Source organism: Equus asinus, chromosome 1, assembly GCF_041296235.1.
Source record: "Equus asinus isolate D_3611 breed Donkey chromosome 1, EquAss-T2T_v2, whole genome shotgun sequence".
Lineage (NCBI taxonomy): Eukaryota > Metazoa > Chordata > Mammalia > Perissodactyla > Equidae > Equus > Equus asinus.
Window position 1 is genome coordinate 178,986,280 of NC_091790.1, and position 15,050 is coordinate 179,001,329.

The following is a 15,050-nucleotide window of genomic DNA, read 5'->3' on the forward strand; positions in this document are numbered from 1 at the left end:
AGTCTGTGGCTTGTGTCCCCTTTCTCCCTTTTTCTTTTTTCAAGTATGAGAGCCTTCTTGAGGATTTCTTGTAATGGAGGGCTTTTAGTTACAAATTCCCTTAACTTTTGTTTGTCTGGAAAAGATTTAATTTCTCCCTCATATCTGAAGGAAATTCTTGCTGGATCGAGTATTCTTGGCTGTAGGTTTTTATCCTTTAAAGCTTTGAATATATCACTCCATTCTCTCCTAGCTTGTAGGGTTTCTGTAGAGAAATCCGCTGACAGTCTGATAGGGGCTCCTTTATAGGTTATTCTCTTTTTTTTTCCTTACTTCCCTGAGTATTCTTTCCTTATCATTCCTATTTGCCAACTTTACCATTATGTGCCTTGCGGTGGGTCTTTTTACATTGACAAATCTAGGAGATCTAAAACCCTCCTCTACACACATTTCTCCATTGATCCCTAGATTTGGGAAGTTCTCTTCAATAATTTCATTAAGCACACTTTCTGCTCCATTTTCCTTTTCCATATTCTCAGGAATTCCCATGATCCTTATGTTCTTACTCCTCATTGAATCCATTATCTCTCGGAGATTTTCCTCATCTTTTTTAATTCTTAGTTCTCTTTCTTCCTTTGTCTGGCGCCATTCAGCCTGTCTGTCCTCGATTATGCTGATTTGCTCCTCTATGTTGTCTACATGAGCATTCAGGGAATCCGTATTCTGTTTTATCTGGTCCATTGTGTTTTTCATCTCAAGTAATTCTGTTTGATTCTTCTTTATGATTTCAATCTCTTTTGTGAAGTAACTCCAGAACTCGGCTTGTTTCTCTATCTTTCTCGCTACCTCATTGAGTTTTTTTATTATAGCTGCTCTGAATTCATTATCACTTAGTTTACCTAATTCCAAGTCCTCAGGACTTAATTCTGTGTTTTTATTGTTTTCCTTCTGGTCTGGGGCTTTTATAAATTGCTGGATGGTAGAGGAGTGGTTTTTTCGCATGGTGGTAGAATTCGGTTGCAGTTACAGACTGTCGCCACTAGATGGGGGTTGAGAGCTGCGTGTTAGCTCTCTGCCTTGGGGCAAGATGGCTGCGCCCACTGGCTTTGCTGTGGGGGAGGGGCTGTTACTCACACGTGCTGGTCTGGGTTCAGATCAGTTCTGTTCTCTGGTCTCCCCAGGCCCTTGATCTATGGGGTCCACGCGGACGGAAGCTTCCCCCCCCCCCCCCCCCCGTCAGCAAGTCTCCACTGAATCAGCGGCAGGAGTCCTGGATGATCCCCCGGTCGCGTGGCCCCTCCCCTGCTCCTTCCCCACCCGCGCCGCAGCGATCGCAGACTCTAGGGGAGGGAGCGATGTTCTCTCCTACCATTCCAGTGCCTCCAAAGGGGTAAAGCTAGGTTTATGATCTCTGCTTTCTTGGTATTGTAGGTCTCTAACGAGCTGGCATTATGTTTATTCTCTGAAATTCAGTTCTTCCAATCTTTTGTTGTATTTTGGAGGGGAGAGAATCCCGGGTCAGCTCACCCCGCCATTTTGCTCCGCCCCCTCTCTCCCAGTTTGCTAATATTTTGTTCAGAATTTTTGCATCTGTATTCATGGTGAAATTGACCTATCAGTTTCTTTCTTGTACTATCCTTGTCAAATTTTGATATTGAGGCTATGCTGGCATCATGAGTTGGGAAGTATTCACTTCTTCTATTCTTTAGAAGTACGTCTATAGGATTAGAATTATTTGTTCCTTCAACGCTCAAAAGTGACACACGACAATTTTACTCGCGTTACATTGGGCAAAGCATGTTACATCATCCCACCTCACTTCAACAGGGTGGAGAATTGCGATCAATCACCCAGTATTCCTGGAAAGAGAAGAGAAACAGCATATTCTACCTCTTAACTCACTTTCTTTTTTTGGAGAACTGTGAAGGTTCTGAGACGGTAGCCTAATTGCATGCTAACAATTATCTTGCCACAATTTCATAGGTGATAGAAGAAGAATGAAACTCCTGGGTCATAGAGGAAGCACAATTTATTGCTCACATAAATAGCAGCAGCCAGAATATCAGCATTTTGCCCTAAAAGTGACACAATGTCCAGATGAGACCTGCACACACAGTGAGTTGCATTCCAGGACAGCAATCCTGGACTTAGAGACTCTGAATCCTTTACAGGGAACTTGACATACTGTCTCTATCTTCCGAGACTGCTTGCTATGCAAACATCCTTGAAAATAAGTCTGAAAAAAGGGAGAACTAGTGCCTCTGCTTAAAAGAAATGCAGAAACGTAAGGATCCTATAGAGAATTCTCAACTGATTTTTCTTTAAAATCTATTTTTGTACCTAACATAGAGATTCATTATTCATTTTTATTGTGATTATAATTTACCAACATAAGGTAACTTCCTTTGCTCTATTTTTCTTCTCACTTTCATCCATGATATTAATATTGCCACTAATTTTTTTGTTGTCTGTTTGCATATGACTGATACGGTTTTACTAAATACCTTTATTTTTAACCCTTACATGTCATTTTATTTGGGGTACATATCTGGTACACAGCATATAGTTCACTCTTGATACAATATAAGGATAACTATCCTTTCCTAGAGAATTTTAATCTATTCAAATTTATGCATTGCGATATTTTTAATCTTGTTTTTCTCTTATATGCACTTCCTTCCTGTTAACTTTAAAAGAAAAACAAACTTTTACTTCACAAGAGTTCTCAAGTTTATTGTTGTTCCCTTTTTCTCTCCAGAAATGTGGAGCTTCTAATTCGATTTTCATTCAAAAGCAACTGCTTTTGAACTTTTAAACTAACTATTTGAATATTTGCTTTCCTACCTACGTATCTGTTGACCCTTCTCCTCTAAAAAGATTTGGCACAATTCATCCCTCTGAATCCTCCCACAGCAGGCATTTTATTGGAATAGTAAAGTTTTTTTTCATAGATTCAGATTATTTTTTTTACAGTGTAGATTTTTATTTGAGGAATTATTTTTGATCATTACATTGTTTGAAAACTATGCAAACTGATAATCATTTAGAAAGGATCTTGAGATTGTAGTGCTCCCTGCCATTTTTTATATAATATCACGCCCATACTTTACCTCCACGGTTTTGAGGTCAGCTGGAGTACGGAATGGCTACACATAGACTGATGATATGCTTTCTGCCTAACAATGTCTGTCTGTTGTCTTCACAGGTAAGAAAATCGCCTGGAAGTAAAATTCTTAGGTCAGTTTTTTTACACTTGAAATTCAAAATCCTTCAATAGAAACGTTCCTCCCTTATCATCTGGCATTTAGCATTGGAGAAGAGAAATCTATGCTGTTGGGTTTTTTTTTCCCCTTGTGACTAATTTTTTCCCTCCAACTTGAATGCTTACAGAATTTGTTGAATATTCTTGAAATTCAGAAATGCCATCAGGTTGTGTCTATGTGTGTCTCTAAACTAATGTTCCTAGGACTTGTATATATATATATACAATATATAGTTAAGGATATATGTCTTTTTAGCTTAGGGAAATTGGCTTTAAATCTCTCTTTGCTAATTGTTTCTCTTATTGTATTCCATTTTAGGCTTATGTTATTTCTAGTGTAGTCATCAAAAGCTTTTAAATTTATTACTTTTGCTCACCTACTTCATTTCTTTGTCCTTTTCCTCTGGATTATAAGGGACTCTCTTGAGCTAATCTACCAAATCCCTGTTTTAGCTTTAGCTTTCAAATACCAAATCTGCTGTTCGTTGCCGCCAATGTGTTGTGTTTTTTGTAATTTAGCAATTGCTTGTTTTATGTAATAGCAATTTTTCCCAAATCATTTTTTCCCCCAAAGGAGAAAAAGTGCTACCAATGTCCCTAACATGAATTAAGAGATTTGGTAAATGAACATCTATCATTCCTCAGAAGGGCCCATTTTTAAAATTTTGAGTCTTTATATTTATGGTGACTATTCTTCATCAGCTTGTTGTTACAATATTGGGATACAAAATTGTGTTCTGTTATATTGTTTAGGCCTTTATTCACATAACACAGTTCTCACAGAGGAGAAAGAAGGAAACATTTTCTGTAGTTTCATCTGTTAGTGGGCCCTGGGACGTATGCTCATCAGGTCATAAACTAGAGGACTGCAGCTACTATGAATGAAGGGGAACTTAGCTGCTTACCTAGTTGTTGATTTCCAGCATCCTGGAGTTAGGATTCTAGTACGTAGCAACCTGACTGTTGCCCTACTCACTGCTCCCTAGCCTGCCACCTCCTCCCGCCCCTTCTGCTGTGGATTTTTGGATACCTGTGTAAATTGAAAACTGTAGTTCTGGTGGGATGGAAAAAGTTTACCAGAATAGTTGACTTTATTAGGGAGAGTCTCTCTGCTGTTGAGCTGTCTTTCCCGCTTTGTGGTTATTCTCCCGGTCCTGAATTAAGGTGCTACCCCCTTTCATATATGATGCAATTGTTCTGGTTTGTCCACCCCCGTCAGTTGTATTCCACAAGTCTTCCATTACTATAGGGAAATGCTATCTACTAGTCAGTTGATTCACCCCTAGAGCAAGAGAGGAATTCTCAACTTCCCTTATTTGCCCCTCTCTGACTATTTCCCCCTCACTGTCTGCCACCCAGCCCTTCCTTCTCTGAACTAGGAGATTCTCCTGAACTGCCTAGTGAGAATCTGGTTATTTACATTCCAGTGTAAACACACTTCTCTCTGTGTTAAATTGTTATCAGTGGTCAGAATGGTCCCCAATCAATTCTCATCTGTAATTTATTGTTTAGAAAGTTCCCAGAACATCCGAATTGTCCACGTTAACTTGAAAATAACAGCAGCTTATAGCACTTCCCTCCTCGATGTTTAGTTCCTTAAAAGTAATCGCCATGTGCCATGCTTTTGCCAAGTAAAAAAACTGTAGACATCCTAGAAAACAAGTTGTTAAAATGTTGGCAAATATTTATGTAGAATAAATATTAACATTTAGATTGAATTCCTTGATCACTAAACTTGACAGAACAGCTTCATTAATTGGTGATTGGAATTAGAAGAAAAGTTATATATATCTCTGTATATACACTCTATACATGTATATATGCATGAACATATATAATTCGGGGGGGGCTGTGAAATAGTGCTACTTGAATTACACATCTACACTTTTAATTCTCTCTTGCTGGATATATTCTATTTAGCCATCCAGATCCACTCTGCCCCTCATTTCTGCTCTCTGTCCCAAAGCTGTATGAATTATGTCAACAGACTTCTATTTCTTCTGCTTTCCTTTTGGGTTCTGCCAGTGGGAAACCCAAGCAGGAGACTAGGCTGGCTGTTCCAGTAGGAGTTGGTCACTGATCCTCTCAATCATCTTCTTTACACTCCCTTTCTCTGTTCCTATACCTCTCCCCTCCCAGGTTCATTTAAGGCTAGGGGTAGAGATGGCTTATCCAGCACCAACCCTGGGTCCGTGCCCTATTTCTTTAGTTTCCCAACACACTGCCCACACTTTATAAGTCCCTTGTAAATAAACTCTTCTTGAATTTTCCTGTTTTGAGGGCACCATTTCCTATTAAGACTGACTCACACACCCTTGTTTATCATTGTAGATCCCTGATATGCATGTGGTCAAGGTTATTCCTTTGGTTTATTGGGGAAAGGGATTGTTATCGTTTACTCGACCAAGTTTATTCTTCCTATGGAGTTTCATCATTGCCCTACTGGGAGTTTTTCTCCCATAGGATAAAAGATAGTTCTACTGTTGACCCTGTTTTCCAGCATGGAATGCACTTGTTTATTTGTTTATAAACAGTTTCAGTTATTTTATTGGGATTTGAGAAGGATGGAAGGTGAAAGTAGAAGATAAAAAGTGAAGATTCAAATCCCCATATTAAAACCTAGCATCTTTTATGCTACCTGTAAAGATTTTCAAGACGGAGAATTCTATATTTCCTCCCATCCATAAACTGACTATTCCCCTATAACTGCATTTTATCTAAAATAAATTTCTTGAGCTGAAAATTAAACCTACCTTTTGTTTGTCTATTGATTTTAATTATAATGCACTTGAAATTTTAAAAAATTTTAATGTGAAAATATGTAAAAATAAAATGTTCACTTTCCTTTAAAACATTAATTTCAGTAACAAAATTATATCTCAATTTAATACTAACTGTTTAACAATAAAGCATTTATATAGGGATGTTTTCTCTTCACACTACTTATGATATTATGAAAGACAATTAAAATCAATAAAAAGATAAAATTCTATTTCCACATTGTGTGATCTCTGTATTACTCTGTTAGCAGTAAACAAAAATGTGGATCATCAAACAAATGCCCCCGGGTCTTCTAAGGACTGGGCCCCTGGGCTTTTATAATCTTAGGTGTTGTTTCTGGGTGATATTTCTTCCTGATCGCATCTATTTCACCGTCAGGTATACATGAAGCCAGCAGTGGAATTTGAGAAAAATAGTTCTTAGCCAGGATATGCTTGTGTTTGATCTTGTGAATAAACAAGGGTTCATATCCCTGAAAAGAAAAGAAAATCAAATCAAATTCTATTAAAAGTCACAGATATATTTTGCCAAGTAAAAACACTTTCATGCCTCCATGCCTTTGCTCATCAGTTCTTTCAGCCAGAATACATTTCTCCCACTTTGTCTCTCACCCTTTGGGGCTCAGTTCCTCTGATGCTTTAACCTGGAAACTTTTCCTGATTCGCCATGTGACCTCTCTGAGTCCAAACTAACCCCTCCTTCTTCCATACTTGCAAGCATTTTTATGTATTTTAATTGTAATGTTTAGTTCATTCTGCCTTAAATTTCACTATCTTCTTGAGAGTCTCTTCCATGATAAGGAAAACTCCTTGAAGACTCAAACTGGGTCTTTTTCATATATGTGTCTCTTGGCACCATAAGGAAGATACTCAATCGATATTTTTGAATGAATGTACTTGTCACTTTGGTTCTCTTTAAATCTGTTTTAATACTGATGCAATTACCAATTTGAATTTTTTTTCTAAAATTGGTCCTTCCCTCCATTTCTCCAGAGTTCAAGACAAAGATCACAGTGGTGTTGTGACAACGAAACTTCTCTTTGGTCACCTTCTTAATACCTTAGATTCCCACATTGTAAGTCCCTGCACTGTTTCCTCTTCTCTTCTTAACAGAAAATAACCTTCCTGCCTTTATCAAGTCTTCATGCCTTTCCATTTTCATTTGTTCTTAATTAATTTTTAGGCTTCTTGTCTCGCCACAGCTATAACAGTACTTGGAACTTTCTCTGTTATGTAGCATTGCGACATTATAAAATCATCTGTTTTCTACTAAGAGCGGCAGAGTGCTAGTTACCAATCCAATATTCATTCTCTCTTCCATTCATGTTTAGAGGCCTGATTTTGTATAGGGCACAGATTTTGTATTTTGTGACATGCTCAGCTTTCCTCACTTTTATTCTAGCTAGAGGTGGCTATGTGACAAGTTTCTGGCCATATACATACATACATATATATAACAGAACTCATTGGATAAAGCTTACAGGAAAGCTTTTTGAAAGTGAGACGACTCACCTTGACAGGTGCTTGACAGCACCTTTTGGTGTTTGTCATACCTGGGAGGTAGATAGAATGCAGGAGATGAAGCAGCTATGTTATCTCTAAGAGTCCACAAATGTGAGGATGAAAGCCAAAGGTTAAATACAGCTGAGGGAAAAGTTAGGGGGCCTGGGTTTCTGAGAGCATTATGGAGCTACCCTACTGGCCCCATACTGCCAACCTCTGGACTTCTTGTTATATAAGGAAACTAAACCCACATTTGGTGAAGTCATTATAAACTACTTAGTCTGTGATTTGCTGCTCAACTTGAATGCACCTGAAACATGAAAATTGTGTTCATTACATTTCCTTGTTTTTCTCAAGAACTTAGCCTAGTATCTGGCACACTCAAAAGTAAATTCTGGTTGAATTAATAAATACCATCTATTCTGTTTATTAATCTTAATTGACCCTTCTTTTCAACCAAATCACAAATACTTTTACCTCCTCCTAAAAGTTGTTTTCTAAAAGTAAGACATCCCCTCACTAAAGATCCCTCATAGTGTCGAATCAAAGGTAAAGAAAACCCTGGAGAAAAGCAGTCAAAGGATATGATATTCTCACAGAAAGGATTAGGTAGGAGTATCCTGGGATTATTTTAAAGTTTCTTCTCTATAGACAAATTTACCAGGTCAAATACTCACCCTTTGCACTAATCTAACTTTGTTTCACCATTTCTTAACCCATATTTCATTGAAAAAAAAACTAACATATTCCTGCTATGCAACATTAAATTATACATATACAAGACTTTAAAAGTTTTCAAAGTGTCTTTACAGAACCCAAAAGTAACCATTAAAGATGAGATAAGCATATCATGGTACATACAGTCAAAGGAACAAGAAGCAAGTCTTAAAGAATAATATAATATGGAAAGATATCCAGCATCTATTATCCCCTTTTGTATATTATTCCCTTTTTATAGATGAGAAAACCAGGTCACTGAGACATTGATAAACTTGCTCACCTTCTCCCAGCTCATAAGTGACAGAGCCAGAATTCAAAGTCAGGGTTGCTCTGATCCTCTATACTGCTTCCATGTTTTCAGCTAAGTTTTATAAAAATGTATGAAGCAAAGAGGTCAGGTCTTACTGTCCTGCAGGTTGTTAGTGATCGAAATGGGGAAACACTGGGTCAGGCCCCTGACTTTAAACCCACTATTGTTCCTACTTTGGCCAATGTGCACACCATGAAAAATTGATCTGCCTCATTTATAGTTCAGAGAACACAAGTCTTTTTCCAGGCTTTTCCTATAACTTGTGCATGATTGCAGGGAGTCAAGATTATTTTAATTTTTGAGTATGCTTTTACAAACTGAGAAAGCAAATATCTCTGTGCATTAGGGAAATTCTGGAAATGCTTTAACTTGCTGCAAGACATAAACTCTTCTTTAACGAGGCTGAATATTAATACTTAAAAGATGACACTAGCCCAAAACCATAAAAATGGCCATTTTGTCTTAGTTTGTCTGGTTGAGAACTTTAGCTCTATTTACAGAGATTCAGTAAAGTCGGCATCCTGAAATTAGGAATGCATGTGAATAGAACATTTAATTTGAGACTGGAGTAACTTGATTAAATACACAAAGGGAGTTGTGTGGATTAATTGAGGAAGCAGTGGAATATCAGCTTTGGGAATGAACTTCAGTCCCACTATGGGTCCTGGATGAAATGATATTGCTAGTATTGGCTAGGCTTCCAGTGATGAAATATTTATGAGGCAGCTTAGTTTACTAAATATAATATTTAACATAGCTTCAATTTCTTGCTGCCCTTTCTTGCAATCCCTCGAGTGAAATTTTTCTTAGCCTGGCTTCTACTGGAAAATTATTCAAAACAACTAAAAATTTAACTAGTTTTTCCCCTTTACACCTTCCCCCTGCCCAGGAAAAACACAGGCAGGGAATAGCACTATTCAAAATGACGATTTGAAGTCATTTCTTTCTTTTCTCTTAACTGACATCTTGCATGGAATTTAAAGGTAGAGCAATTTAATCAATAGAAGGCACAGAATCAGTAACAGCTCTTGGGATCCTGGGCTTGCTTGGTATAAATGGAGTTCTCTGGGAACTCACCAGGGAAGCCTCAATTCTGTTCATCAAAATGTTCTCAAGATTGCATCTTGTAAGTTACTGAAATTAAAGGGTATTCAATTTTAGCATTTTTTCCCCACCCCTAGTTATTTGGAAGCAAATGAAAAATGGAGCCTCGGAACTATACCCCATCGGTATGACTGCCATCTAGAGCACAAAATTTATTTGAGAATTTAGTGTGCTAATAGGCAGACTCATGATGACTAATCAAAGGACGGATTCTATGTTCCAAAATACCTATCTGGTGTTAATATTCATTTAGTCTTTCAACAAATACTTATTAAACCCCTAGTCTGTGACAGGAACTGCTGCAGGTATTGGAGATATAGACATCAACAAGTTAAATGAAGTCCCTCCTCTCATGGAACGTGATGTGGAACTAACCCTCTTGAACTTGCTATCATTAGGAGAGAATGGTGTCACGTTCAGGGACTTGGAAGACCTTCAGATCTCTTATCTTTCCTTTTTATGTGCCTTAGTTTCCTTTTAATTTTAATCTCTGCCATACATACCATTCACATATTTTGTTAGTGGTATCCACGGATTCTCTATTAATCCAATGGGAGTATTTAAATTATGCATGGAATGTATTAAAAGGTAGTCAAATTCTTGCTATTAATTCCAATGATTAAATTAATTTCCCAGATAAATTTTGACTTTCTTACCTGTTCAATACTTGTTAGCCTGAGATGAGCAGCACCTTCATCTTTGGTAAGAAGAATGCAGTTCCAGGGGGACCACTCCAAGGACTTATCCCACCGGACCATGACCAGATCATTGAGATTGGTCCAGGCACTGAGGACTGACTGGGACGCCCAGATGTTCTCGGTCAGGTACTGAATATCTTGTAGCTGCATGTCAAAACAAGTTTCAAAAATAATGTTTTCTTCTAAACATAAAATTTCTTTAAGATCATTACATTACTTGAGGAAATATATTGAGTATATTTTTTTAAACAGAAACATTATTTCTGAGGTTTTCAGAGGAACATAGCTCCTTATTTTTCACCAAATTTCTGCCCAATCTTCGTGGCATTCTGCCCAAACAATGTTACCAGTCTCACAGTCATGACTGCGTCTTTACCGCAGAGTAAGCTGTATATGTTTCTTCCAGTACGATCATTTTACCTTACATTTATACAGTATTCAGTACTTTTCAAAATTTATTAGTAAGGATCATCTTATCCTCAGGGTTATTGTTGGTCATTTTATTCCATTTTACAAATGAGGAGATTGAAATTTAATAAAGAGTGAGCAATTTGCTTAACGTTATTAAAAAGACTTGTTTTAATGACAAAAGAGGGAAAGGCAGGAAATGAAATAGTTGTTTAAAAACTTTTTTTATTTAAACCATATTAGCTAAAACTCTTGAAATGACTTTTTATCACAAAGTCTGCATATATAAACTTAAAATGGCCAGAAGGGAAGCATCACAAAATACAAGCAGAGAAAAAAGAACCATTATTTTAAAAGGTTTGGGTGGGAAAGCAGGAATTTTGTCTGTAAAATCAGAGGAAAAATTTCATCCTTGATTGGCAACCCTTACTGATCATACCTGCATCAGGAAAGCAATTTTAGAATCATCTTCATAATCAGCTTCTGAATAGTAAAGCCGTTGAAGCAAACATTTGTATTTCAGAAATGACTCCCGTTGTCGAGTCTCGTTGTCAAGGTTAATGCAGTGACGGCAGCGGTATATGCGTTGTGAAGTGGATGATACAGCAAACTCAGTAGAAGGCAAATAGAGCTGGCAACTGTGGCAAAAGTAAATCTTCTTATAAAACTTCATTGGGTCTTGAGGGGCCTTATTAGTTAAAAATAAAAAAAAAAAAGGAAAGAAAGGTATAAAAGTCAGGCCAAATACTACCCAAGAGAAGCTAACCAACAGAACAAATACTAAACAACTTATCGTAGAATGAGATAAAAAGTTCGTTAAGTTCTAAAGTCATATTTTTCCCTTACCTTCCTATTCTATACAAAATTTAAATTTTAAGCAGTATTCCTTTACCTTGCCAAAATATTAAAAATCTCTATTATTCATCAACCTTCAGATACATGTGGTAAAATCACCTAGAAAATTGACTGAAAAAAATTAGTAGGTAGAGGCTTTGGGTTGCAAAACAGTAAGAAAACTCTCCAAGTGCTTTGGTACTTATTTTTAAGAAGAATTTAGATTTTTGGTGCTATGCTACATTAATTATTCTTACAGGCAATAGCTAGCTTCACATATAAATAAAAGTCCACTGAACCAAATGTTGTTCTTATTTCATTCATCTTAACAATAAATTTGGATTGGCTCATGATCAGTTTTCAAAACTTGAAACTTTTCATCATACAGTAGTTCTATTTTTAATTTTTTGAGAAACCTCCATACTGTTTTCCACAATGGTGGTACCAATTAACATTTCCACATAGTGCATAACGATTCCCTTTTTTCCACATCCTCACCAATACTTGCTACCTTTTGTCTTTTTGATAAAAGCCATTCTAACCCTTGTGAGGTGTTATCTTATTGTGGGTTTTTTTGGTAAAGACTGGCACCTGAGCTAACATCTGATACCAATCTTTTTTTAATTTATTTTTCTTCTTCTCCCCCAAACCCCTCAGTACATAATTGTATATTCTAGTTGTAGGTCTTTCTGGTTGTGCTGTGTGGGACACCACCTCAGCATGGCTTGATGAGGGGTGCTACGTTCCCGCCCAGGATCCAAACTGGCAAAACGTTGGACTGCCAAAGTGGAGCACATGAACTTAACCACTCGACCACTGGGCTGGCCCCATCTCACTGTGGTTTTGATTTGCATTTCCCTGACGATTAGTGATATTGAGCACTTTTTCATGTACATGTTGGCCTTCTGTATGTCTTCTTTTGGAAAATGTTTATTCAGGCCCTTTCCCATTTTTAAATTGGGTTAAAATTGCTTTTGAGTTGTATGAGTTCCTTGTAATTTTTTAGATATTAACCTAACAGATACATGGTTTGCAAGTATTTTCTCCCATTCTGTATACTGTCTTTCATTTTGTTGATTGTTCCCTTTGCTGTGCAGAAGCTTTTTAGTTTGATGCAATCCTCTTTGTCTATTTTTGCCTTTGTTGCCTTTGCTTTTGGTGTCATGACCAAAAACTCCTTGCCAAGACCAATATAAAGAAGCTCTTTCTCTGTTTTTTTTCTAGTAGTTTTACAGTTTTAGGTCTTTCATTTAAGTCTTCAATCCCTTTTCAGTTGATTTTTGTATGTAGTGTGAGATAGGGCTCCGATTTCATCTTTTTGCATGTGGCTGCCCAGTTTTCCCAACACCATTTATTGAACAGACTATCCTTTCTCCATTGTATATTCTTGGCTCCTTTGTCAAATATTAGCTGACCATATATGTGTGGGTTTATTTCTAGACTCTCTATTCTGTTCCATTGATCTATGTGTCTCTTTTTATGCCAGTACCATGCTGTTGTGATTACTATGGCTTTGTAATATAGTTTGAAATCAGGAAGCACGATGCCTCTTTGTTCTTCTTTCTAAAGGTTGCTTTGGCTACTCAGGGCCTTCTGTGGTTCCATATAAATTTTAAGATTTTTTTTTTCTATTTCTATGAAAAATGGTATTAGAATTTTGATACGGATTGCATTAAATCTGTAGATCAGTTTGGGTAGTATGGACATTTTAGCAATATTAACTCTTCCAAGAAGATTTCTTAAATACAAAAAAAACCCAAAAAGCCACCAAAAGCATGATCCGTTTTAAAAATGGATAAGTTTAACTTCATCAAAATCAAAAACTTCTGCTCTATAAAAGATACTGTTAAGAGAATGAAAAGACAAGCCACAGACTGAGAGAAAATATTTGTAAATCATATATCTTAAAAAGGATTTACAGGTTAAACATAAAAAGAATTCTCAAAACTCAATAATGGGAAAATAGCCCAACTAAAAAAAGGGGTAGAGAGTGTGTTGGTAAAAGACAAGTGCAGGCACTTCACCAAAAGGATATATGGATGGTAAAAAAGTGCATGAAAAGATGCTTAATATTATTAGTCATTAGGAAAATGCAGATTAAAATATAATGGGATACTACTACACACCTAACAGAATTCCAAAATTAAAATAAAAACTGACAATACAACGTGACAAAGATTCAGAGCAGCTGGAATTCTCACACATTGCAGATGGGGATGCGACGTGGTACAGCCAGTTTGGAAAAAAAGTTTGGCAGTGTCTTACAGAGGTAAATACACATTTATCATATAACTAAACTGTTCCACTTCCAATGTATTTAATGCAAAACAATCAATTTACACAAAAATGCACAATGAAGTGTTTGTAGCAACTTTATTCACAAAAGCCCAAAACTCTAAACAACTCAATGTCCTTCAACCATGAATGCATAAACAAACTCCGGTACATCCAGACCATAAAAATATTTCTCAGTTATAACAACAAACTACTGATACACTCAAGAATGTGGGTGAATCTCAAATGCAATATGCTAAATGAAGACTACATTATGGCCTCAAAAGACTATATATAGAATGATTCCATTTATCTGACATTCTGGGTTAGGTAAAACTATAGAAATAAGACGCAGGTCAGTGTTTGCCAAAGGGTTTGGGAGCCAGGGGAAGGGGTGATTACAAAGTAACGAGAATTTGGGGGAGGTGATAAGACTATTTTTTATCTTGATTGTGCTGTTGGTTACATGACTCTCTGTATGTATCAAAACTCACCAAAAATAGTGAATTTTACCAAAGGTAAATTTAAAAAGTGAATAAAATCGTATAATGCTATGTGAACGTGTAGAATATGAAATTCTATTATATTACTGCAAACATAAGAACTGAATAAGTCTATAGAAAAGGACTAGAGGGTAGCTGGGACAAATGAAATATTGATTTGAATAAGAAATAATATAATGGACAACTTAATATTCTCTTGCAATACAATTAAGTTTAAAAAATTCATTAAAAAAGAAAAATATAAAAATTAAACAATTTTTATTTTTCTATAAGTTTTGACTAAATACTGAGATTTTGTTTATGTCAAAAAAGCAAAATAGATGCTTAGTCAGCCTCTTAAAAATTATAATTCTAAAAATAATCATTGGAATAAAACACTATTTAGAATTCTTTAGTAAACTTCCCCAAAACTTTACTAAAAATGTTTTAAATAGTTCTGCACAGTGAGAAGGCAATAAGGCGCTTATCTTGACCTTAGAGAGCAAAATCTCCACAGAAACCTAAGCATGTTGGAGTGGGTGAAGGTAGTTTAGTTCAAATACATGTTACTTTTGAAATTCTCTCAGGATATCTACATGGGTCTGTTGAGTAATAAATATAACCATGTGGTAAGTATCATAAGGGAACACAAATAAGGTGCATGTAGGATCTCAGAATGAAGAGTTTACCTGTCTT

General features: G+C 36.4%; 1 protein-coding gene across 4 annotated transcripts in view; it reads right to left on the reverse strand.

Annotated features, from left to right (window-relative positions):
- Positions 1-1,991: 1,991 nt before the first annotated feature.
- IQUB (IQ motif and ubiquitin domain containing) overlaps positions 1,992-15,050 on the reverse strand; it is a 56,934-nt gene continuing 43,875 nt past the window's right edge. For 3 of the 4 annotated variants that reach the window (XM_044758838.2, XM_070512576.1, XM_070512579.1), the window contains 3 exons: positions 11,204-11,452; positions 10,315-10,500; positions 1,992-6,494 (listed from right to left, as the gene is read on the reverse strand). In XM_044758838.2, the coding sequence (XP_044614773.2) occupies positions 6,315-6,494; positions 10,315-10,500; positions 11,204-11,452 (615 nt within the window). In that variant the 3' untranslated portion in view covers positions 1,992-6,314. The remainder of the gene's footprint in view (positions 6,495-10,314; positions 10,501-11,203; positions 11,453-15,050) is intronic. The other variant, XM_070512582.1, reaches the window with a different exon arrangement.